This window comes from Myxine glutinosa, chromosome 7 (assembly GCF_964187855.1).
Source record: "Myxine glutinosa chromosome 7, kmMyxGlut1.1, whole genome shotgun sequence".
NCBI lineage: Eukaryota > Metazoa > Chordata > Myxini > Myxiniformes > Myxinidae > Myxine > Myxine glutinosa.
The window spans coordinates 164,235,808-164,262,795 of NC_136267.1; the positions used below are offsets into that span (position 1 = coordinate 164,235,808).

At 42.0% G+C, this 26,988-nt stretch overlaps 1 protein-coding gene across 8 annotated transcripts in view; it reads right to left on the reverse strand.

Moving 5' to 3' along the window:
* Positions 1-4,800: 4,800 nt before the first annotated feature.
* Positions 4,801-26,988, reverse strand: part of LOC137431808 (calcitonin gene-related peptide type 1 receptor-like) — a 177,854-nt gene continuing 155,666 nt past the window's right edge. For 6 of the 8 annotated variants that reach the window (XM_078782510.1, XM_078782509.1, XM_068123525.2 and 3 more), the window contains 7 exons: positions 26,180-26,306; positions 25,736-25,889; positions 23,043-23,103; positions 21,452-21,518; positions 16,864-17,082; positions 16,671-16,712; positions 4,802-5,571 (listed from right to left, as the gene is read on the reverse strand). In XM_078782510.1, coding sequence (XP_078638636.1) covers positions 5,371-5,571; positions 16,671-16,712; positions 16,864-17,082; positions 21,452-21,518; positions 23,043-23,103; positions 25,736-25,889; positions 26,180-26,306 — 871 coding nt within the window. In that variant the 3' untranslated portion in view covers positions 4,802-5,370. Of the gene's footprint in view, positions 5,572-16,670; positions 16,713-16,863; positions 17,083-21,451; positions 21,519-23,042; positions 23,104-25,735; positions 25,890-26,179; positions 26,307-26,988 lie in introns of all 8 variants that reach the window. The other 2 variants (XM_078782511.1, XM_078782512.1) reach the window with 2 other exon arrangements.

Consider the following 26,988-nt stretch of genomic DNA (forward strand, 5'->3'; position numbering starts at 1 on the left):
CTTGAGAGAATTCTAACCCATTTCAACTGAAGGAAACACGTATCGGGAGTACATACGACATAGCGATTGTGAACACGATTATCGATCATGATTCACGATCACGATCATCACGATCATAGTGTATCGATCACTGTGGGACATTTGGTGAATTATAGTAAGATACTGTTTAGATTTTGATGATTTGCGTGTGATATGATTTAACGGATGTTTATATGAATCGTGTAAAATAAAAAAAAGCCTTCAATTTCTGATATTTTACCTTTTCATTTGGGCCTCCCAATTGAAGCCCCGCCCATAGGGCAGGTACCGTTGCTAGTCAATTTAAATAAAGGTTTAAAGGTGTATGAATAAAAAAAATTATGGGTTGTAGCTCCATTTTCCACAGCGGCTGTTACATCACCCTATGTAACACATTACATTAGTTATTTGTGCCTGCTGTATGTGTCTGTTATGACGTCCTTAAAAACAGTAAGTTCCCTGTTTGGAATGATTTCAAATTTCGTTTGATTGCCAGGCAAACAGTAAATTGTCATGGTTTCCTTTTTGATACAATATTTTTATGATAAATTATCTCACTCCTCTCTGCGCATGTGTGGTCAGGATGAATTCTAAGCCAAGGTATGGTAAAACAAGACACGTCTTCTTATTAATGTTTCCGATTCGTAGTCAAAATGTAACATTCTATTTAAATGCGTTGTTCCTCGATCACAAACTGACAATCGTAAACTGATAAGACTGACAGATGGACGGACATGAACCAATTACTTAACCCCGCTTTTTGCTTCGCGTGAGCGGGTTAATCCTAACCTCAGAATTGGGTAATATAATTTGAAGCGCTTTTCTGCTTATTGTTAAAAAACTCAAAAGGTTTATTACAGTAGTTTTTTTTTGTTTTTTTTGTATTGCAGGGCAGTGGCAACGCCAGCATACTCCAACAAACCTGGCAAAAGCTAGAATCTCTGGGTAATGAAGGGCGCTCATGTCGAAGTGGAATAATGACAATGAGTGAACATAAACTTTTTGAGATGTTCTTTTCAATAAAGCAACCCCATCAAAATATGTTTTTTTTAAAATTCAGTATTCATATAGTGATTCAAAGTGGTAAAGGTTTCATGTGATCACCCTGAAAAATAACATCCAGACCCTTTTCTGAAACAATTACTCAAGTCTTACCCCAAAAATCAATCATCTAAGATTCAAAAGAGTAAGGCTGCTTCAAAGTTACCATGCATGTTCAATATGCCATTGAACATGCATGTTAACTTCACCTCATAATGCTGTGTGTGCCTTGTACGACAGATGAAGCCTTCTCCAACGTTGATTGTATTCTGCCTCCTGGTGGTGCTTCTTCGATGCAACAGCAATGCAGCTTTCACAATGCCGGTGAGCAACGACCATGCTTGATCTCTCAAAGGTATCTTCCTCCCTTTTGTAAAATGCAATTGTTCAAATTTAGCCCCACCCCAGTGCCTACGTAATATGTTAAATATATCAATGGGCTTTTCACTTCCCTTTGAATGTCGCCTTCATAGTTAAGTTGAATTGGAGTGCAAGATCACATGCTTTAATTGCAAGTTTAACATCTTTAAACATTTGGTGCAATTTTTCTGAGAAACATTATTCCCTCACCATCCTTATTAGGCCGGGGACCAGTGACCCCTCTCACTCCCCGCCCCACCAGGATAGTTTTCCATGGGTACCAAATTGTTCACTGGGATCAACTGGATGAAAAACAATGTTCCCAAAAAAGAACTAATTTGCACTGTATCAAAATTGAGCCGTTTCCATGGCAATCTATCAAAAATTGAACCATTGCACACTATCAGTAAATCGAACATATCTCGTTAAATTTTTACGATAGAATAACAATACTGATACCAAAATAGAGGTTATACATGTCCACTTTAATACATAATGTTTGTATGTTGATTAGTTTATTTGCATAATCATGAATATTCATTTAGATTAGAAATGTTGCTTAAAAATCGAAAACTGTCAACTTCAACACTTTTCAGAAATTATAAGGGAGGTTGAGGTTTGTGACTGTGTATCCAAAAAAGCACGAGACATCATAATATAAATAAATTTCTGCCTAATCTGTTCCAATACTTATGCTTACATAAAATGGGGGGACTGAACATAAAAAGTGCTATTGTTCTACAATTATAAAACATATATCATCATACTAAAATACGCAATTTGGTGTCGGTCTGTCTGTCTGATGATTTTTGACCGCGATACATTTGGTCGTTACTTATCCAATCTCAACCAATCTTCACAGGAGGACTAAAGGTCACATGATAGACGTTGTAGCGATTTAATTCCTCCCCAACCCTAAGAGATTTCCCCAAAAAGGGGGTTGTGTGTTGAGGTGTATATCTGTGTTAAGATAGCTTATCGTGACGTTTTTCCAAGTCTTCTAATAACAAAAGTAACAACAACATTAACATATAATAGCATAATATTAATGTTATTACAAAAACAATATTAATGCTAATAATATCCCGTCCCAAGGGGTGTTTACTTCTTGAACAAACTCCATGTTAACGTGTATAAACAGCTTATCGTGCTGTTTTGGTGGGAGCCACGGCCCCTACGACAAGTACAAATATTTTAAACCACAAACACGTATGAGTACCTTTTGAAACAGTCGCTCCTGCTGTTTAACACTAAACAGAAAAGGAAGAAAACCCGAGATGTGTTTAGTTACCAAGTAGATAGCTAGCACTTGCCAAGCCAGCCGTTCCATATCGACAGTTCTGAATGGAGTGCTTACTCAAATGCTTAAACCACTTTTCGAGCTCTTGACAATAAACTTGATAAATGAACACACCCCCGATGTTCTTGTGGCTCGACTCTACATTTACTGTAATCTATATACCCCAAAAAGGAATGACCCTTCCTGCCACCCCATAGGGAAAAGGTATACTAGTACAAAGAAATATAATCCAACCTTTTGTACTCTTGTCTAGCCTGGTGTTGGCTTAGCAGTTAGGGTGCCAGCATGGGATCCTAGGATCCTGGGTTCGAATCCCGGTCGATCGCTGAATTAACGCCAGGGGGGTTGACTCAGCCTGTCATCCTTCAGAGGTCAGCAAATTGAGTGCCAGTTTACTGGTAATTCCCTGTGTCGCAAGAGGCGACTAACGGTTGGCGGCAGGAAGGGAATCCGGCTGTAAAACATTGCTTCAAAAAGGGGACCAAGATGCCCAAAAAAAGGCCAACCCCTGCTCTGCGGGGAAAAATGGCCTCCAAAGGTGGTTCCTTCTGGACTCTTGTCTCCTATTCATATTTTGATCTCAAATCCAAATTTCTTGATTCTATAGGAATAATAATTTTAACTTCACTGTTCCAATACTTATGGAGGGCACTGTAGGTCATTTGTCATATCCCAAAACAAGTAATGATATATTGTAACATTAAAAATACCTTGGTCTTGTCTTCATTCATCTTGCACTGCAATTTCCATTATAATTGTCACGTCAGGAGACGACGATGGTTCACGAGCGAGCGGTATTCTTCGGTTTGATTTCGAAAATTCGGTTCGATTCCGACAACTTTGAAAATTTGACCTTTGTGACCTTGAAATGTCAAAACGAAGGTTACTGACCTTGAAATGAGATAGAAAATAATGTATAATCAGTTATGAGGTTAGTTAGCTATACAATACCGAAAATTCGGTTCGATTCTGACAACTTTGAAAATTTGACCTTTGTAACCTTCAAAGGTCAAAGGTCGAAGATTCTGAAATTTTTTGGAAAACTTGTATTTCATGATGTATGTGATAATTTAAGATCATGTACGACATTTCACCCTATCAGGAAGCAAACAACGTAATAAAACCATCAAAAATTGACTTTTCTAAATTTCGTGACCTTGTGACCTTGACCTTGGGGCGAAAATGAAAAATCGAGCTCCGTGGGGCTAGACACATGACATTGGCCTAACCAAATACCGAAACTCCTGTCAGATTCCACCAAACCCCTCGGAGAAGATGTAGCTTGAACTCGATTACCCCCTAAAAAGACATCTTTTTCGGGTGTCGCTCCACCCACAATGGACGCAATACGCCTACTCTAGGCAGGACACAACTAGATCATGATATCACCCTCCCACCCTAGTTTCATCAAGATCGGATGATATCATCGGGTAGTTATGCTGCGTACAGACAGACAGACAGACACACAGACACACACACAGACAGATGCACACACATGACGAATATAGTGGTCACTTGATAACTCATGTACCAATATTGGAAATTCTTATTTCCTTTGAACCAAAATACCTGATTATTATTATTTTATGGCAAGCTTCCGAGCTCGCCCACCGAAGGGATCCTCCCTTCCCTCCTGATTGGAACCCTGCTTCTCTGACACCTGGTGACACCTTGTGCTTGGTCCTGGTGCTTTGGCGTCTCTGATGATTCATAAATCAATCCCATCTGGTTCATTCATGGTCAGTCGTACAGAGCTCATTGTAATGTCCCCCGTCTGCGACCTTGTCGGAGGGGCGGGGGACAAAAAGACTTCTGGCGAATTAGGTGCGTAGGTTCCACCTATTAATCATGAGATTAGCAGAGCTACAACCCTCTACATCTTCATTGGATTGTACTGCAGCCAATACCAGGAGGATAATTAAATTTGCAATTTTATAGACCATTCCACCCCAGAGAAGAACTCTCCATGCTCCACCTTTCCCAACAGGTACATCTTCCACTCATCCTCCGCTTTTCCAACAGGAGCTTCCTAACCCAAACTTATGCTATTTGTCTTAAATTGCAACAAACCGACACTACCAGAAAGTGTTTCCAACATTTAATGGCGTTCTCTATGGCAATTGGATATTTATACAAAAATAACGAATTGCCGAAGCAAAATATTTTGACTTTGAATGAAGAAGCAAAGAGAAGAAGTTCATAAACCTCTGTGTTTACAACATACAAACCAGTGAAATGCTTCTGGGAATGAGAAGAAAGTGCAAATGATATAGAATTGTTTATTTACACCAATGTAGAGGCAGTCCTGGTGGTGAAGCAAAAATTAAATAACCATAGAAGTATAAATAAATAACTAATGCCTGTTCAACTGCATGAATTCCTCATGAGGCGAAATCTTTTTACCTAAAAATACATATGTAAGTACACCAAACAATAGACGTTGCAAGACAGTTCCTAAAAACCTGAAAACCTCAAATGAACTGACATACAGGAGCATCATCACAGGAGCAAGTAAGACATCGGTAGACAGTCTTGCTCGTCCTTGAAAACAGTGGAAATCCTTCAAACAATCAATGCTTGTAGGTATTGGCAAGGTACGACATATTCTTTGTTTTTGAGATACGGCGGAATGGAGTTGTTTTGATCCTCTCTTACGCAGAGGTGTCTTCAGTGCATTCGAGCCATGGCTCGGCCTCACAGGTCACCCTTCCATCCTTGCTGAAAAGGTATGCTGGTACTTCTGTAACTGATGAGGCCGTGTATGATGCAGAACGTGTGTAACGGTGCTCACGTGGGCTATGCTGCAATCGGAAGAGATGCTGTTGCCAGTACCTCCGCAGAACTGCCTGTACCTGAACATACATAAACCATGCAGATGTGTTAAAGCCGAATGCATGTATGTTATTTATTCTGTATAATTATTCAGAAGAGATAAACAAAATTGTAGTAGTATCGTTTTTTTTTTTTTGTTTCGAAAGTTTTTCTGTTGTTGTTTGACTCAAATGACTCAAATGGAAGAGAGAATCCTTAACTTGATGAATATAAGGTAATCACTGCAGAAATATGAAATAAATGTACAATAAAAATACAGTCACGTGAAAAAGTAAGTACACCCCATGTAAAGTTTTGACTTTTTCAACATATTTCAACATACAGCTATTTGATCTTCATTTCAACAATATTGATAGATAAAGGTGATATAATATAATAAATATCATGAAACATTTACATTTTGTAGTCCATTGTATAATTTAAATAAACATAAATGCAAATTTCGCATGTGGAAAAAGTAAGTACACCCTTGGCTTGAATAGGTGGTATTGCCCCCTTTGGCAGAAATAACCTCAAGTAGGCGTTTCTTATAACTGTCTACCAGTCTCTAACATCGACTGGGAGAAGTTTTTGCCCACTCTTCCATGCAGAATTCTTTCAGCTGTGCGATGTTTGAGGGGTTTCTTGCATGCACAGCTCATTTCAAATCTCGCTAGATCTCGGAGACGGTGGGAGGGATTTTCGAAGCTCCACACGGTCTCCACGTTTTTCGAAGTTAAGTCTGTTCACAATTGTATTTTGTCGAAACTGTATTTATCTTTCGGTGTGTGAAGTTATTGTGTGCAACTTTGGTTGTTTCTCGGTGTTTATCTTTCATAAATTGATCGTCTGTTTGCCGTGTCGTGTCTTGAGGCCTTGTACAGTGTGCACTGTACAACCTTGAGGCTTTGTTTTTCTCTCAGCGGTCCGTCGTTTGTGATCCAATAACTTTCGTGCTCTGTATTCCCAGGCTTTTCACCCATAGCCTACTTCCTTGTGTAAATCTCAACTCAAAAAAAACAAACAAACAAAAAAAAAAACATTTCCTTCTCTGTTCTCATTCGTTTATTCATTCTTATTCGTTCGTTCGTTCTTCGACCACGTGTTTCTCCCCCATTTCCCCAGATAGTTTTCACTCATTAACCTTCAATGTTTACACTTTCCCCTCAAGTTATGTATTCCGTCATATTTTATAACACCTTTTTCTTCTTCTTCTTTAAAAGGCTGCTTTCGACTTTCTCACCAAATCAATTCATCCCAAAAAAAATATCCATCTCCTATAGTGCCTTTTTTCTACATTCCCTAAACTCTCCTGCACTCCATCCTCCATCCAGCGTCCTTAAACGTATTTTTAACTCGAAGGTCACAAGAAACTCATTTTGCAATAAATGTTCGTTTCCCATAAATCGTACACTTTCAAAAATCCAATCTCACCCCTCCCCTCCAAATCTTCCCCATAACCCCTCCCCTCCAAATCTTCCCCATCACCCCTCCCCTCCAAATCTTCCCCATCACCCATCCCTTTCAAATCTCCCCCCTTGCCCCCTCCCTCCTAAACTACCCCCTCACCCCTCCCCGCCAAGACGCCCCCTCGCCCCTCCCCTCCTAGACTCCTGCCTCACCCCTCCCCTCCAAATCTCCCCCATATCCCATCCCTTTCAAATTCCTCCCCTTGTCCCTTCCCTCCCAAACTCCCCCCTCACCCCTCCCCTTCAAATCTCCCCACCCTCATTGCTTCTCAATTTCCCCCCTCTCACTCCCCCTCCTCAAAGCGTCCTCCCCGCTTCTTCCCCCTTCAAACTCTCACCTCCATCTCCCCCAACCTTCTGCCTCGCTCTTCCCCCTCCTCAAATAACACCTCATTGTGGCTCACCCAATCACCATCAAACCTTTTGTCCGCCCCATCCTTCCCTTTCTCCGAGCTATTCTGAAATCTCTGACACACCTTCAACAGCTCTCCCTATCTCTTCCACCTCTTCCACATCTTACCCTACCCCTCCTCCCCCCTGTTCTGTATCTGATGCTCCCCCTTCCTCTTCATTAACGGTATGGAACTCAAACATCCGGGGCCTTCGTTCAAACTTAACTGATCTCTCCATACAGGTTGCTTCTGTCAAACCAGACGTGATCTGCTTAACAGAAACTTTCCTCCTTTATGATGTCTCTGATTCCATAGTATCTCTCCCGGGCTACTCCCTCCTCCGGTATGATAGACCTGAGCCTCGTCCTGGAGGCGGGGTTGCTATCTTTATCAAAAACTCTCTTCCTCACTCGCCCTGCACTGCACTCTCTCCACCTCACCCCCAGGAATACCTCTGGCTACGGCTTCCCCTTCGCTCCCACCTCTTGTTCATATGTGTGTTGTACCGTCCACCAAACAGTGATGACTCCATCTACATCTCGCTGTCTGATGATATGGACCAACTTCTATCTACTCATCCCAACTCTCTCTTCCTCATATGTGGTGATTTCAATTGTCACCATGCCAGTTGGCTGGGTGTGGGTACCTCTCTCACCAGCCATGGCTCTTCAGCAAAGGACTTCTGCGACTCACTGGGACTGACACAATCTGTCAATTTCCCGACCCGGATCTCAGTCAACGGAACATCTTCTCTTCTGGACTTGGTTATGACTAACTTCCCTGAAAATGTCTGCTGCTCTTCTTCTGCTCCGATCGGATCATCTGATCATGTCCTTGTTAAAGTGGACATCTCTCTGACCATCCTCAGGGAGCCTGCTCAGCGTCGACGAGTCTGGCATTTCACTCAGGCCAACTGGCACGGTCTTCAAGCAGCCATCAATCATCTGGACTGGTCTCCCATCTCTACCACCTCTGACATCAACTCATCCTGGGAATTCTTCCAAAGTAAATTGCTCTCTCTCATGCACAGATTTATCCCATCTCGTCTTCAGTTGTCATACCCTTCCTCCCGTCCATGGTACACGGAATCTTGTGGTGAGGCTGTTGCCCAGAAACAACTTGCCTTCGTCTCCTGGAAAGCAAATCCAACGGAAGGAAATCTCATTTCCTTTCACAAAGCCCGAAACAAGTGTGTGTCCACCCTCAGGAGAGCCAGGAAACAATATCTCTCCGTTCTCAAGACCGAACTCTCTTATCTGTCTCCCTCTTCCAAATCCTGGTGGCGTCTGGTCAAATCCGTTTCTGGTGTTTGTTCCCCCTCCATCCCCTCCCTTACCTCAAACGGCTACACAGCTGACTCCGCACGTGAAAAAGCTGAATGCCTCAACTCTGTGTTTGCCTCTAAATCTTGTGTCCCAAACCCATCCCTCTCTGTACCCACCATACCCAGTCGTACCCTGCTGCTCCTGGACTCCGTGTCCTTTCCTCCTGACAAGGTGGAAAAGTTTCTGTCAACCCTCGACTCTGATTCTGCATCTGGACCCGACGGCATCAGCCCACGGGTCCTAAAATCCTGCTCTGCCGCTCTATCTCACCCTCTCTCTGTTCTCTTCACCCTCTCTTTTGCTCAAGGTCAACTGCCATCTGCTTGGAAATCAGCCAACATCACCGCTTTGCACAAAAAAGGTGCAAAAACAGATCCTAGCAACTACAGACCAATCAGCCTTCTCCCAATTATCAGCAAAGTCATGGAATCCATCATTGCTTCGGATATGAAACCTTTCCTCTTCTCCAATGGCTTGATCTCTGATCATCAATTTGGTTTCAGACCAGGTCACTCTACTCTGGACATGCTGCTTCTGCTGTCTCAACAATGGATGGAGGTCCTCAATGCCAAACAGGAAATTAGAGCTGTCTCCCTCGACATATCACGTGCCTTCGACACGGTCTGGCACCCCGCTCTGCTCACCAAACTCTCCTCCTTTGGTATCCATGGAAATCTCCACGCATGGCTGGCGGACTTCCTCTCTAGTCGTCGTCAACGTGTGGCCCTGAATGGGTTTCTCTCATCTCCTCTTCCTGTTCAGGCTGGAGTTCCCCAAGGCAGTGTTCTGGGCCCCGTGCTTTTTCTGGTCTTCATCAATGATCTCTCTGACTCTCTCGAAAATCCTCTCTATCTCTTTGCTGATGACTCCACTCTCTGCCGCTCCATTCCTCTTCCCTCAGATCGGCAGTCTGCTGCCTCCTCACTCTCTGAAGACCTGGACAAAATCACAGACTGGTCAAACAAGTGGAACATGTCTTTCAATCCTGACAAATCTCACACTCTTACTATGTCTCTCCGAAAAGATCGACTGGACAACCCTCCCATCTACTTTCTCAACAATCCTCTCCAAGAAGTTCTGTCGCTCAAGATTTTGGGTCTCACTATCTGCCATGATCTTTCTTGGGAAAACCACATTTCCAAGCTGGCCTCCAAAGCCAGTCGCCGACTGGGCATCCTCCGTCGTGCGAAGTCCTTCCTCGGCACACCTGAGCTCCTCACCACATACAAGGCTTTCATCCGCAGCTCAATGGAATACTGTTCTCCCCTATGGGCCGGTGCTCCTGCCTCACACCTAGCTCGGCTTCACGCTGTTGAAACCAAAGCTTTCAGAATTATTGGAATCTCCCGCGATGAAGCTATCTCTGAGGGCCTTTCACTCACTCACCGCAGGCAGGTAGGTGGTCTTTCTGTCTTCTACCGACTCCTCTCCGGCCTTGCACCCCCAGCTCTCTCTGTGCTCTGTCCCCCAAATATTCCTACAGGTCGCACAAGATCTGCCAGCAACCCTCTGATGGTTAAACTGCCGAAATCTCGGCTCTCTGCTCACCTTCACTCTTTCATTCCTCTTTTCTCCCGCCTCTGGAACAAACTCCCTCACTCCCTTCAATCCCACTCCTCCCTCCAGGTCTTTAAAACAGCTGTTCACCACCATCTCTTATCTTCCCCCATCCAAAACCTTGATCTTTTCTACCCCCGCTAATTCACCCCAGATCCACCTTGTTTGAAATTCCAACTTCTTTCCTGGAAGTCCTGGCAGTGTCCATATGTTTTATACCTCTCCCACCGCCCCCTTCCCATGCCCCCCCCCCAAAGCCCTCGCCCTCTCTCAGATCTCTCGATGTCTCCATGTCTCTCGGTCCCTGCTCTCAAATGTGGTGTTTGTGTCCTTCCCCCTCTCTCCCCATCTTGTCTACCGCTCCCGATGTTATATGTTTTATGTGTCGGTTTGTCTTTCTGTGTGATTAATGTTCGCTCTTTCACGAGCCTCGATCTTGTATACAAAACAAAACAAAACAAAACAAAACAAAAAAAAAAAAAAAAAAAAAAAAAAAAAAAAAAAAAAAAAAAAAAAAAAAAAAAAAAAAAAAAAAAAAAAAATCTCCCACAACATCTCGATGGGATTTATATCCGGGCTTTGACTTGGCCATTCCAGAACCCTCCATTTCTTTCTTTTCAGCCAATTCCTTGGTGGATTTACTGGTATGTTTAGGGTCATTGTCATGTTGCAAGGTCCACCTTCGGTTGAGCTTGAACATTCCGACAGATGGCCTCACATTATCCTCAAGCACCCTCTGGTACAATGAAGAATTCATGGTGGATTATATGATGGTGAGCTGCCCAGGCCCTGATGCAGCAAAGCTGCCCCAAACCATAATATTTCCACCACCATGCTTTACAGTTGGTATCAGGTTCTTGCGGTCAAATGCTGTCTTTGGTTTTCGCCAAACATGTCATCTGGTACTGTGGCCAAATAGCTCTACCTTTGACTCATCTGTCCAGAGCACATTGTTCCAGAAGTGCTGGTCTTTGCCGAGGTGTTCATTGGCCAACTTTAGTCTTGCCCTGATGTTCTTTCTGGACAGCAAAGGTTTCCTCCTGGCACACCTCCCATGTAGATCAAATTTGTGCAGCCTCTTTCTAATGGTAAACTCGTGCACTTTGACATCAACAGTGGCAAGAGCTACCTGTAGGTCCCGTGATGACATTATGGGGGTTCTTAGAGACTTCTTTCAGCATCTTGCGATCTGCTCTCGGGCTGAACTTGCTGGGGCGGCCTGGCCTGAACAAATTGGCAGTTGTTTGTAATCTTCTCCACTTGTAGATGATCTTCTGGACAGTCGAATGATTGATTTCAAATTGTTTGGAGATCTTTTTAAATCCCTTCCCAGACTCGTAGGCATCTATAACCTTGTTTCTGAAGGCCTCAGAGAGCTCTTTTGATCTGGGCATGGTGACGCCGCACACTTCAACAACAAAGAGCAAACCAAACTAAATGTCTGAGGTTTAAATAAGACAGGTTCCTCCAAGATCCTCTCTGACGATGTTCTAATCATTTGCACCTGAGCTGGTGCACCTGATTCTAATTTTAGGTATTTGAAGTCGTGATAAATGTAGGGGTGTACTTACTTTTTCCACATGCGAAATTTGCATTTATGTTTATTTAAATTATACAATGGACTACAAAATGTAAATGTTTCATGATATTTGTTATATTATATCACCTTTATCGAACAATATTGTTGAAATGAAGATAAAATAGCTGTATGTTGAAATATGTTGAAAAAGTTAAAACTTTACATGGGGTGTACTTACTTTTTCACGTGACTGTATATAATTGCCAGCTTAAACACAACATGACAGGACAGGTGCCCTCACTGTTGTCCACTATGTCATGACAGGGTAGGTGCACTCACTGCTGTCTGCAGTTAACTACTACTAGAATAGAAGACCCGTCGCTTCGCTGATGGAAATACCAATCTTTGCTGCGATGGCTAATCTATGGGGGAAGAAAAAAAAAAAAGGATTCCTGGGAGATCCTGCTCTCCATACAGGGATAACCAACGTCACGTGTTGGCTCTTGCAGTGTTGACACGCGTGCCCATGTACCCATAAAAAAAATGAAAAAAAGATTATTATATTTGGATCACAAACACTCCTGGGATTTACCCAAATCTACCGTAGTTGGATTTATTGAAATCCGTTAATCCGTTCTCAAGTTATAACACGACAAACAAACAAACTGACAAACAAATTGACAGACAAACAGATAAACAGACAGACACGGCTCCTTTTATAATATAGATTATAGTAAGATGGCAGCCTGGTGTTGGCTTCGCAGTTAGGGTGTCACCTTGGGATCCTAGGATCGTGGGTTTAAATCCTGGTCGATTGCTGAATTAACACCAGGGGGGTTGACTCAGCCTGTCATCCTTCCGAGATCGGCAAATTGAGTACCGGTTCACTGGTAATTCCCTGTGTGTCGCAAGAGGCGACGAACAGGATTGGCGGCAGGAAGGGCATCCGGCCATAAAACATTGCTTCAAAAAGGGGACCACGGTGTCCGGAAAAAGGCCAACCCCTGCTGTGCGCGGGAAAAATGGCCTCTAAAGGTGGTTGTTTTTCTATAGTAAGATGGCCTAAATTTCGATATATAATTTTTTTTTTCAAGGCAAGGCAAATCCAACCAAAAAGTAACTTAATCGACTATTCTCATCTAGTAATAAACGAGCAATTGTAGATCCGGTCTCGGGCGCTGTTTCACCCGCTTCCCAGCGATCTTCCTCAGGCCAATAGGCGCTGAGCCTCGGCACGCGTCGGCTTTTATACCCGAGGCAACTATTCATTTCCGATCACACGCCGTTGCGAGAGGTCAGTTGAGGAGGGTCTTTATTTTGCCGAACCTTAAACAATAAATGTCAATCCCATCATCGATAGTCTGCTCTGCTCTTTTTATTATTTCCTCGTGATTTTCCTCTGGGCTGTCTCCCATCTTGCCCATCTTGACGTCATGGAAACCAAGGTCTTCAATGTCATTGCAATATCTTGACTTCACGAGGACATGGTTTTTTTTCCGCAACTTGATGGAGCTCTGCTCTGCCCTCTGGACTGCCTCCCATCTTGCTCACCTTGACGTCATGGAAACCAAGGTCTTCATCCGCAACTTCATGGAGTACTGCTCTGCCCTCTGGACTGCCTCCCATCTTGCTCACCTTGACGTCAGTGTTGTTGTATGTATGGTGTTGTATGTATGTATAGTATAGTGTTGTATGTATGGGGGTGAGTGGGCATGTGCTAGTTCTTTTCTTTGTGTTTCCGGGACACTACCATGGCTCGGTTCATGTTCGGATTGAACATGGTGTTAGGGATCGAGTGTTGTTGATTGTTGCTCACCTTATCAAGCTGTTTGCACCATCCAGTTTTTGCCATTCTTATCAGAGGTCGGTATTGTGTGGGTAGGCCCTCAGTCTCCCCAGTCAGACCACCCTCTCAGATCTTGAAGTGCTATGCATCGAGTATCGATCTTTGCCGTCTGGTGGTTGCTGTGTCCAGGATACGAGTCCCTTCCAAGTCAATTTTGTGGCCATATTGCAGGCAATGACACGCTATGGCTGACTGTGTCACCTTTCCAAGCCTAAATCCTCCATCATGTTCATCTAGTCTGTTATTAATTTATTCCATTTTCAAAGTAGTAGAATTGATCCTGGTCTTTGTGTGATAAATGGTAAACTACCCCTGATCTTTCACCAGTTGATATTGTAGTGATGATCCCATCAGGTACCTGATCCCGCTCCGAAGCAACAACAGCAGCTCAGGTTCATGCTAAAACAGTCAGGCTGGGAAACTGGCTCTCCTGCAGTAATGGTTCGGCACCCAGACTATATGGTCTTCCCAAGATCCACAAAGAGAATGTCCCCCTGAGACCTATTGTGTCCTTTGTTAATGCTCCGTTGCACCGACTGTCTGGCATCTTAGCACGTATCAGTGGCAAGCTTGGAGGCAAAACAGATAGAACAGTTGAGAATTTGTGGAGAGAATACAAAAGGTTAAAATCCAAGAAGATGAGACGATGATAACGTTTGAAGTGGTTTCACTCTGCGTGAGCACAAATTGATAGCAATTGATTATTATTGACTGACATGGTGCGAAATGTGTGTATGTGTGTTGATGAAGAGGAAGCACACCCCCCTTATGGAGGTAAATCCCCGTGTTAGAGATAGGTAGTTAGAGAGGATTCAGCTATATTGAAACATGGATGTCGTTCTGGTGTTGGTGTGGAAAGAAACAGGGAAGAAATTGCAATGGATGCAAGAGTTGATTGAAGGGCTGGGAGTGTGATCTGACAGTGAGCCAGAGCTCAAGGAAAAATGGCACCCTGGGTGCTGGGACCACACTGACCCGATGGATGCCATGAGGGGCAGCTAAATTTGTTGAGGTATGCTCAAGTACCTGGGAGAGGACACAAGGTGCTGTGTGCCATTGAGGACCGCAATAATTCGGATCTCTGTCCCCATCTTACAAGATGGCCACAGCAGCTCAGGGGTGCTGCACCTGAGAGCAGGCAGAGATCTTGCAGAGGAGGCCACACTGGCCAGCCATGACATCGTGCAAAGGCATAGAGTGAAAATTTGAGGGCCAGGCCCGAACTGAGTAGAGCACCAGCACGCGGAGCGGCATGTAAATTGGTTATGTGGAATCACGATCGAGATGGGTTAAGGACAAAAAGGAAATTGTTTTTGAAAGTATAAGGATAGAACGGACATGCTTCCTCTTCACACCATTTTGTTGTCTACAGCACTGGAGAACAGGAATAGGGCTATTGGATTTTGCAAGGACCCCTTGAGTCCCAAATTGTTAGTTTAGGAGAAGGAACATCCCCCCCTCCCCTCCCCCTATCGAGCCACTCCACCAGTCAACCAGGAAAGAAAGGCCACACCACCTCATCTTTTAAGTTCACAGCACGTGTTTTGGTTTCCCACTGGAAATGGGATAGTTCATGGAACTAGGGCCAAAGGAAGGATAATTTGGTTTGAACTCACTGCAACGGACAGGAGGTAGGTATAGAGTAGAGGGATTAATTGAGCAGGTAGGGTGAGGATAGGATTCGGGCCGACGTCGGTCATCCTACCTGCTGCCACAGCACGCTCCTACTACCAACGACAGCTGCCACCAATCCTTGTTATTGCTGCCGGCTCTTGTCCCTGCCACGACACCAACCACCAACCCGCTTACTGCTACAGGCCCCTGTACCTGCCAGCCAGTCGATGCCACCTGCCAGCCAGCCTGCACCACTTATCGGTGAAGGTCAACTGGCACAATGTGAGGATCTGGGGCTCTGAAAAACCCCCACGTGGTCATTGAACACATACGTGACAGTCCAATGGTCAATGTGTGGTGCAGCCTTCTCCATGACAGCTTGGTGGTTCTGTTTTTATTTGTGGAGGATACAGTGACCTCAACTATTTACATGAATATGTTGGAAGGATTCGCCTTCCCACAGATTGATTGATTGATTCGCCTTCCCACAGATCTGCATCCAGATATCATTTTTCAACAGGATGGCACTCCCCCTCATTGGGCCTTCGTTGTTCGAGCCGTCCTGAATGAAAATTTTCCAGGTCGCTGGATTGGCCGAGACGGACCAACCACCTGGCCCCCATGATCACCAGACATAAACCCTCCTTGATTTTTTTTTCTGTGGGAGTTTGTCAAAGATGTTGTCTACAACACCAAGATGGTAAACCAGCAGGATTTTCATTCTCGGATCAGAGCTGCATGCACACTGGTGGACGCAAACATGCTAAGCCATGCCAAGATGCCAGGATGTCATGTACCACCTTGATGTCTCCTGCATGTGACAAATGGAGCTCACATTGAAGTGTATTGATGGTGTGCACAAAACTTTGAGTTTCTGTGTCATGTAAACAAAAGGGTATCGTTGTATCATTTGTGGTTCTAAACACGTATATTAACAACCAAAGTTGTTTGGGTCTTTTTGGAACACCCTGTATATACGTACAATTTGGACCTATGGGAAGACTATAATAAGGAAAATAATTATATAGGAATACCAAACAAACTGCTTATTAAAAAAGTTGGAAAAAGCGATATGCTCTGTATATTGTGTGGCAATATAGCACATGCGAGAAGATGATAAACCAGCAGTTATTATACAACAACAACAACAACAGGCATTTTAAGGCCATTTTCCCTGCAAGAGCGGGGTTATTATCTATTATCTATGAAATTATTTATTATTATTATCAAGAGTTATTATCTATGAAAATATTATAATACATGTTTCAATTTGTAGTTTGAACAGTTGCAGAATCACAAGGATTGAAACAAAGTGCTGATCAGACGATCATCCATTGGCACTCACTGTCACAATAATGACACCAATGACACATTCTTAAAATGTAAAAACAAAGATGACCTGTTCGTTTTCCACTCACCTCTCCATTACAGAAGCAAAATATTGTTGCCACCAACAATCCCTGTGGAGTTCAGAAAATAACAGTTCACAGTGAACATTTCAGATTATTTAATGAATGCAAAGGGGTGAGAGTGGAGGGATCATGGGAGGGTGGAATAATTTCATTATTAACCCTTTTTAACTACAAAAACCATCTGTTCTCTTTTGCTTACCTGGTAATGCATCAGGATGTGCATTACGTACTCGTATATAACACCAGCCAGTTGGTCGTAAGGTTTCCAAGGCACGAGGACAATGTGGATGCCAAGCAGTGGCACAAGGATAAGGGTGGCACGTACAGCCTTTATGTACATGTATGATTCCGCACGGTGTGTGTCCTTCAGTTTTGTCACCAGCACGCGCACAATGTTCAGCAGGAAGAAGAGGTTAACCTATCAATACAAGTTATGTGTGACATTATGTGGGTTAGTCATGCAAGCTACAAGGAAGATAAATCCCTTGCAAGCTACAAGTTAGGCATGCAAGCTACAAGTTAGGCATGCAAGCTACAAGGAAGATAACTTTCACTCCTTCATTCCTCTTTACTCCTGCCTCTGGAACATACTCCCTCACTCTCTTCAATCCCACTCCAACCTCCAAGTCTTTAAAACAGCTGTTCACCACCATCTCTTGTCTTCCCCCATCCAAAACCTTGATCTTTTCTACCCCCGTTAATTCACCCCAGATCCACTTTTTTGAGATTCCGACTTCTTTCCTGGAAGTCCGAGCTGTGTCCATGTGTTTTATACTTCAACAGCCTTCCCGTGCCTCCTCCCCCCAAGCCCTCTCCCTCCCACAGATCTTCCGTTGTCCCTGTTCTCTGTTGGTGTACTTGTGTGCTTCCCTCTCTCTCCCCATCTTGTCTCCCGCTCCCTTTATTGCATGTTGTGTGTCCGTTTTTTTTTTTTTGGTGATTGATTTTAGCTCTTACACGAGCCTCGATCTTGTATACAAAAAAATATATAAAAAAATAGATTAACTTATAAATACTTTAAAATAGGATTTTAACGCTGACGGTTTATGCAATGAGATGGTATATTCTGAGGAAGTGATACAGGAAGTAGCACAAATTCTGGTCGATGCACTGGGTAAAAGGAAGATGGTGGCACAGAGGTGTTTCGTTTCGTTGTTTGTAAGGGGACTTCACGGGAGACTGTGTGCTTTATTTTGTGATGCATGTTTTCCATGTATCTGCGTTTAATTAATGCAGCATGTTGGTGAGTGATGCTGAGCATTCTCAAATGAAACAAAATGCTGTCCGTCAAGCAAACATTAAACGTGTTTTTTTTTGGAGAATCACTGGATTACGTTGCAGAATAATCGGATGTTATTGTTGGAAATGTGGAAACTCATTCTTTCTCACTTGAAATTCACGAAATGCAAGGTGGATGCAAAAGGAACCTAATTTTTGATAAAAAAAACAACTGTATGGCAATAGCATAAGTACCTCCTGGAATGCTACCAGACAGAGGAAGATGATTTATTGAAGATTCTGACACGCGATGCAACTTACATTCATCATTTTATGTCTTTGTCAAAGCAAGCCAGCATGGAGTCCTCAGCATGGACTTGGTTTGTCCTCTTAACCAAAAAAAGATTCCGATAGTCATTTGGAAAGTTTATGGCAATGGTGTTTTGGAAACTTAATATTTTAATTGAGCCTCCCCCTCTACATGGGGAGGCTTATACCTGTTGTCTGGTTTGTTTTTACAATTATTGCTCCCAATCTTGGTACATCAGAGTTTCTTAGACCCCGATGAGTACTAAACCAAAATTTAATTTGTTTATTTTCTTCCTTTTTTCTGACAATGTCCGAGCTGGATCTCGGAGCCGACTAGGACTTTTTGAATGAAAATTTGCATCAATAATGGGAATACAAAGTACGTGGGGGTTGACATAATATTTTTTGACTTTTACCTAATTTTAAGGTCATGGCTTAATTATAGACATTTCAACATTTTTCACCGTACCTCGAATAAGGTTTGTCCAATCAGAACGAAATTGCCCTCTCTAGATGATAGTCGAGAGGAAGCTGCATTTACACTCATTGTTCATCATACCTTCCGAGTTAAAGGTCAAGGTCAAATAGCGGTCTAAAAAAATAGCGTTTTTTTCTCATCGCTCAATTTTGCCAATGCGGAATCTCAAAGCCCGCTTGGCCTTCCAAGATGTTCTTGCATCAGAAAAGTGGACCTGCATTGTAGTTGGGCACGTGACATTTGATTTAGTGTCCTTGACCTACGCTTTCGGATTGTGACCTACCTAATAAAAAAAAAACATTTTGATCATAATTTCAATAATCTTCCTCCGATTTTCACGATGTTGATTTTTATAGATAGATGTAGATGGGGACACATTTTCTTTATTTACACTTTATCCAGAAATGTTAAAGGTCAACATCATATGGCGGTCCGAAAAAAAATATGGCCATCATTGGATCACTGGCCAAGGGTAAGCCAAGGGAGGGTTACCCTTTGCGATCATTTTGTGATCGCAGATACACTATGTAGTTCTTCTGCCACCAAAGGTGGATGGAGGTAATGTTTTCACCCCTGTTTGTCTATGCTTGTTTTTCTGTGAACAGGAGATCTCAAAACGTTGTGGACGAATTCGGACGAAACTTGATGGAGAGGTTGGGTCTGACAAGGAAGAATTGGTTCGATTTTGGTAAAGATTGGAATCTGGATCAGAGAATCTTTAAAGTGATTCTGCACCACTCAGGATAAAACTGATATAAAGCACGAGATCTCAAAAAGTTATTGAGGAATTTGGACAAAACTTCGTGGACAGGTTGGGTGTGGGAAAAGGACAAATCCATTAGATTTTGGTGAAGATCTGAATACAGATCCTGATACTTAAATTTTTAAGTGAATCTTCACCATTGAGTGATTGGCCCAAAAACGATTATATACCTGTACTGTATCACGATATTTCGTGATAGGAAAAGTTGTGGATGAATTGAGTAAGTGACAAGATCAAGCCGATTAGATTTTATTTCAAGTCTGGATCCAGATCTGACCTATCAGCGGGATATAAAATGTAAACAGTTCAACCTGGCGGAGGTATGCTCTCCACCGAGTGCAGTTCTAGTTACCCTCGCCAGAGTATAGGGTATTGCATTTGATTCCGTTTGTTTGTCTGTCCATTTGTTACTTGGCAAAAAAAACAATCTTTTGACAAGTATGTTGATCACTTCTGTTTGTGTGTGCTTGTCTGTCTGCTCACTTATACTTCCCTACAGATCACAATTTTAAACCGATCATCACAAAACTTCACCAAATGGTAGAGTTGGTGGTCTGACAAAATCCTATTTAATTTTGAGGTCAAAAGGTCTGCATAGGCCAAAGGTCAACCACTTTTTCCATATTTCTAAAATCCTCAATTTTCATCCGATTGACTTGAAATTTGAAAATGGATTATGTTAACATCATTAAAATAGGTTACAATTAAAGGATCATATTAAAAAGGACACATCGGCTAACTGAATTCAACCACCATCTATTTTTGAGGTCAACATAGGCTAAATTTCTACAATTGTCAATTTTTATCCGATTAACTTAAAATTTGAAGATCATTTGCATATCAGGTCACTGAATTCAACCACCAATTATTTTTGAGGTCAAAAGGATGCTCTACTGAGTGCCATTTTACTTTGTTATTTTTTGCCAAGTGTCGCTCAGTTAAGTGTCAGAGTGATTTTTCATGGTTTTTGTTGATCTCTTTGAACCACTCAAAGAACACCTAGATGGCAGTAGGTTTATAAATAATGAAGACATAAAAGCACGGGTTTAGAAATGACTTCAAGGTGCTACCACATCGATAAGACAAGTGTGTATGTGCAGCAGGGGAAACGTTTGAGAAACATTAATTTTCTTAACCTCTACTGTACTTTTATATTTTCTGGAATGAAATTTCCACATCAACCTTCAACTGCCCTTGATGTTTCATGCACTTGCCCAATGCATTGACTCATGGTTATATCTGAGGGTTGGGAGCCTGAAATATATGGTTTGTGTTGTCTAATTTCAAAAAAAATTTAGAAGGTCGACATATTGAGGGACAAGGGTAGAAAAGAAAGAAAGAAAAGAAAGAAAGAAAGAAAGAGAGAAGGAGAAAAATCAGAGAGGGAAGGAGAGAGAGAGAAAAGAGAGAGACTTTCTTCCCTTTCTTGGTCTTGCCCCTAAGGGGACGCGAGACTATTGCAATGCCCCTTTCTGTCTGTCTGTGTGTCCTTGTCTATATATTTTCGCTTTCAAAATGGTTTTCGCTGCAACCCCTTGTCCGATCGATGCAAAATATTAAACATAGGAGTGACTCCACATGGAGAATATTTTATTACTAACTCTGATGTCATAGGTCACATGGTATGGCAGCCATATTGGATTAAAGGAAAAAATGTTGACATCATTTTCTCCGAAACCGCTCAATGCAAAAAATTTGAAACTTGGCATATACATTGTTGTTTCAACTCCTATACATTGTTGTTTTTTTTTCTCGCAATTTCATTGCTATTTTTTTCCACTATTTGCTGGACTTTTTTTAAACTAAATAGATTTTTAAAATCAATTTCAAAGCTCTTTTTATATGACATATGTATGCTATTTTTTCCTATTTTTTGTTCCAAAACTGGATATTTAAAATAATTTTTTAATCAATGTATTTTTTTCCCTATTTCTCATATTTTTCCCCCTATTTTTTGACTTGGGCTATATCGAGCTCTGAGGAGTCATTACATTATTTTTTGTAAGATAAAACACCTACCAGTAGTGCCACAATGAAGGGACCATGGATGATGTACAGTAGGTGTGTGGCAGAGCTGATCCAGCAACTGCAACAAAACAAAACACAAAGTTGTATTACGTGAATCTTCCACCTAGTTTGCAAAGATACACATGAACAACTTGTGATAACGACTACATCCACGAAACCTTATTTTATCTGCAAAATAGGTGCTTTCCATTACATGAGGAAATTTCTAATCTTGAACACATTGAGTATCTGCAGTTGAGAGACCATGAAGTGTTACAAAAATAATTTGCAATCAATACTTGTTTATAGAACTCGAACATCTTATTGGACTAATATATCGTGCCTCATTTTGATATCATTCCTTGGAGTGAAACCTTCTTAAATCTATCAGGGAAGTATGAAGTGCCATGCTTATTTTGTCTGAAAATCACAATTTTTTGCTAAGTGTTATGATTTATGGGAGCGAGACATGGGTAATGAACGTAGAGCAGCAACGAAAGCTGGAAAGGGTGGAAATGCGAATGGTTCGGTGGATGTGCGGAGTATCGTTGAGAGGAAGAGAGGAAGACAAATGATGAATTGCGAAAGATGATGGGAATAGAGCCTGTGATGGATGCTGTGAATAGCAACAGGTTGAGATGGTTTGGTCATGTGTTGAGGAAGAATGAAAGTGACTGGTTGAGAAGAATGATGGAAATGAATGTAGAAGGAAGTAGAGGATGGGGAAGACTGAGAAAGACTTGGCTAAAGGTGGTGGAGGAAGAAATGTGGGCAAGGGGGTTAACAAGGGGAGATGCAGAAAATAGGGCAAGATGGAGAAGATCGTCATGGGGACCGCAAGGCTAACCCCCGCTCTAGCAGGGCAAATGGCCTTAAAATGCCTGTTGTTGTTGTTGTTGTATCACAATTGCAAGACATATCTCCACTTTCTATACCAATGCTGGAGAAAAACAACACTAAACATACCCCAGATTAAATCGTACATCCTAAATCTTCCATAGTCAAGTAAGTAACTCTAAGCAATGCACCTGACTACTAATCGAGCCAAAACTCATGCAGCCATTACAAAGGACTCGCACTTAATATCTTCTTCGTACGTATGCAGTACAAGACTGTGGGGTAGCAGCATTGGTTGAGGTCACAGTGATGCAATGCCCTCTGTAGGTTAGGGCAGCAATTTGGAATTTGTTCCAGGGTGCCTGCGATAATTCCTCGCCTACTTTTCACGAAGGACATCATGGGTGGGATCTTTAACATCCAGACGTCCATCCGAGGGACGGCACAAACATGCATTAGATTGGTGGTAATCATAAAATGGTAATCATAAAAACAATTAATATTGGGTGGGATCTTTTTTGGGGTGGGATTTCCAAATAATATTGGGATTTCCAATTAATATTGGGTGGGATTTCCACCCTTTCCAGATAAATGTAGGCTAGCTATAGTAATTTAACATTGTGTGGTAAGATAAATTCCATCAGCAACTACAGTATATGATGCAATAGCGCTTTTGCATATTGATGTTGGATAATACAATAGTCATGAAGCTGGTCGAGGAAAGTGCATCAAACTGTATTGTGTGATCAACAACAAATGGGCTCACTTGTCATTGTAATATAGTGTTCTTGCCACAGCATGGATAATGGCAGGTATTGAAGGAAAACCTTATTTCAGTGGAATGGGAAAAAGAGGGACATAGAAGAAAGAAAAGGAGGCATTGCTCAATGTTGGGATAAAAATTTTTTTAAATATCTAAGCAAGGCATATACTGTGCACAGTGATGTCAACTTTGCAAACATTTCATTTGCTTACTCTATGAATGACAAAAGTTATTCAGGATCAATGATCCCTCCAAAGACTACATTTTGTGGGTTAGAGAAAATCATAATTTGTGGGTTATGGGACATCATAACAGGAATAAAAACTATAACAGCACTCAGTAGGGAGCATACCTCCGCCTGGTTGGCCATATCACTCAATGGCGAAGAATCAAAATTTCGTCAAAAATTAAATAATCCTCATTTCGGAATACACATTCAGATCTGCACCAAAATCAAATCGATTCTTCCTCGTCACACACACAACCTGTCCACCAGGATTCGTCCAAATTCATCCATAACTTTTTGAGATATCCCGCAATGTATAGTTTTTAACATTTAATGTATAGGTTGTATAATGTATAATAATGTTGAATGTATAGAACATATAATTCATACAGACATATAATATATAAACATATAATGGTTGTATAATTTTTAATGTATAGGTTGACTTGGGTTGTAATGTTAAACGTTTAATTTTAATGTTTTTAATGTGTAGTTTTTAAAACAATGTATAGTTGAACACAATGTATAGTTTTAGTTCAATGGCACTCAGTAGTGAGCATACCTCTGCCTGGTTGGCCATATCACTCAATGGTGAAGAATCACTTTAAAAAAATTATACTAGCTGAAGCCGGATCCGGATGTTCACCAAAATCAAATCGATTCTTCCTTGTTCCACACACAACATGTCCAACAAGTTTAGTCCAAATCCATCCATAACATTTTAAGATATCCTGCTATGTGTCGTTTTTTTGGCCCTATCTTCCAATGGTGAAGAATCACTTAAAGAATTATAGTAGCCGGATCCGAATCCGGTTCTTCACCAAAATCTATTAATCATTTTGTCCTTGTCACAAACGCTACATCTCTGCCAAATTTCGTCCGAATCCGTCCACAACTTTTTGAGATATCCTGCTATGTATCGTTTTTGGCCCTTTCTTCTAATGTTGAAGAATCACTTAAAATTCTAGTAGCCGGATCCGAATCCGGATCTTCACCCAAATCGAATCATTTCGTCCTGCTCACATATGCTACATCTCTGCCAAATTTCGTCCGAATCCGTCCACAACTTTTTGAGATATCCTGCTATGTATCGTTTTTGGCCCTTTCTTCCAATGTTGAAGAATCACTTAAAATTCTAGTAGCCGGATCCGAATCCGGATCTTCACCCAAATCGAATCATTTCGTCCTTCTCACATACGCTACATCTCTGCCAAATTTCGTCCGAATCCGTCCACAACCTTTTGAGATATTTTGTTCACAAACGGACAGACAGACAGGGATGAAAACATAACCTCCATCCACCTTTGGTGGCGGAGATAACAAGAAAGACGTCATGCGGAGCACAATACTTGCAAAATCCTCCCCTGCCTGCCCCACCCCCCAAAACAAGTTGACATGGATACATCAAATTGTCCATTTCATTAAGATTAAAATTTACGATTTTAATTAAAGCTCGGGCCAATCAGTTGAAAATTGAAGATTCTAAAAGTTTGACCTTGAGTTTATCTTTGACCTTTTGACCTCAAAAGTAGTTGCTCTCCTAATTCAGTGGTGCACTATGAAATTGCTCTTTAATCTTCAAGTTAATAGGCTGGAAATGTACAATTTTTCAGCTGAAAATTGATGATTTTAGAAGTTTGACCTTGAGTTGACCTTTGACCTTTTGTCGCCAAAATAATTGGTTTTTCCAATTTCATGATGCACTATGCAATTGCTGTTTAATGTTATACTTAAGAATTCGGAATTTAGACACGGTGACGACGATAGATTGATTGTGAAGAACACCATGGGATTTTTAACGTCCACCAACGAACGCTATCAGACGGGACACCTGTTTAACGTCCACCCGAGGGACGGCACACACATTGATGAATTATTCTGCCTGTGAAGCACCAGGATGACAGTTTATAGCTCGGTCAGGATTCAAACCCAGTCTAGACAGCTTAGAAAATATTAGTTATCGTACCTCTAGGCTATTATATATGTGTGTATGTATTGTTATCTGCCTGATGTTCCCCCCATTCAACTCTCTTCCAATTGACTCCCTCATCCCTTCTCAATTCACTCTTTTCTCCCCCAAACAAACTCACCCCCACCCCTCGAATCGACTCAACCCTCCATCATCCACTTGAGCCCCCCCCCTACATTCCCCACTTGATTCCCGCCTCCATAGTCAATTCCCCTCACTCACCCTTCACCCCCCTCTTCGAGCCCCCAACTCATGTCAGTTGCCTCCCCTTCCTTTTTTCCCCACTCCCTCCCCGCTTTCACCTCTCAAATACTTTGACTCTCACTCCCAGAAACTGCATGCCACCTGATGCGATTCATTCATAAACAGGTAAATTCCTTAAAATTTGCATCTTGTTTTAGGGTTGCTTCACAGAAACCATACATGTAAGAAATTATGGGTGGAAGGGAAAACCAAGCGGCAATGTCTGATTTTATGTCGCAAGAGATTTTCAACACTCACCCCAGCCAAGAAAGAAGTACCAGCAGAGTTGCTGTTTCTCAGCAAAAACAGCAACCACAATGAGTGTGTGTAAATAGATGCCTTCACAAAGCATCCAGAAGTAGTTGCATCCCATGACATACTGATGTAAAAACTGTAGCACCTTGCACCATACCTGAAGGAACCACAAGTACACAGATGTGCACAACTGCGATAATTAAGGAGGAAAATAATATGATAATGTAAAAGATGAACAACATATCATCTGAGGGTAGCAATATATTAATTATTGGACTTATCAGCATGGCATGACATGTGTTGGGATGTACCTGATCGACATTGCTTTAAGTTTCAGTGAAAATTGTTATAAGGGGGTGAACAAAAAACACAAATATCTTCATGGAATGGTGTCTGTGCAGATCACACATGGAAAAACAAGTGCTTAGGGTCCAGAAAATATCTCACTGGATCTACTGCCGCCAGATTCTGGTTGTTGGCCACAGCCGTCAACTGCACGATAGTAATAATGGAGTGTAAGATGTAGGACATAAAGAGGTTCTTGTGCAATGTGATGCGCTGGCAGCCCAAGCTCCTGAAACAAGAACAAAAGAAAAATTGTGAATATTGCGATGCAACCATATAATCAAAAAGGTATAAGGTGGCTTTATGGTAAGGATATCTGAATTGAAAGCAATGATCTTTTCCTTTAACCCATACATTGTCTTTGATCTTTTCTACACCCATTAAACCATCTCCTACCCCTCCCCAAAAAATTGCATATGTATCTGTCTTGTCCGCCCCTTGCGTTCTCCCCTAACAACCTCATTTCCAGCATCCCTTGATTGTCCATATCCGTAAACCTTCTCCCTCTGCCTTGCTATTGGCATTTCCCCTTTCTCCTGCTGTTCCCTTTATTATGTTGTGTCATGATCTGTTCTGTGTCCTAGCTCTTCCATGACCTTAGACCTTCTATTAAAAAAAAAATCCACATGTTGGCCAAAGGTGCAATTGGTTATCCTTGCACGAAGTGTTTCAATATCAGCAAAATAGGTTTGGAAAAGGATCCCTGACGTACCCTCACAATAAGTCTAAATGCATCACATCTGGAGAAAATGGAGGCCAGGTGACTGCCCCACCATGTCCATTCCATCTCGGTTTGTAACTTTTGAAGTTCTCGGTTTCTGAAGGTTCAACTATCTGCATCTGATATGCATGAAGTTGCCTATACAGTATACACCACATGGATCGATGCCTGCCTGGATGACCTTTTCCTT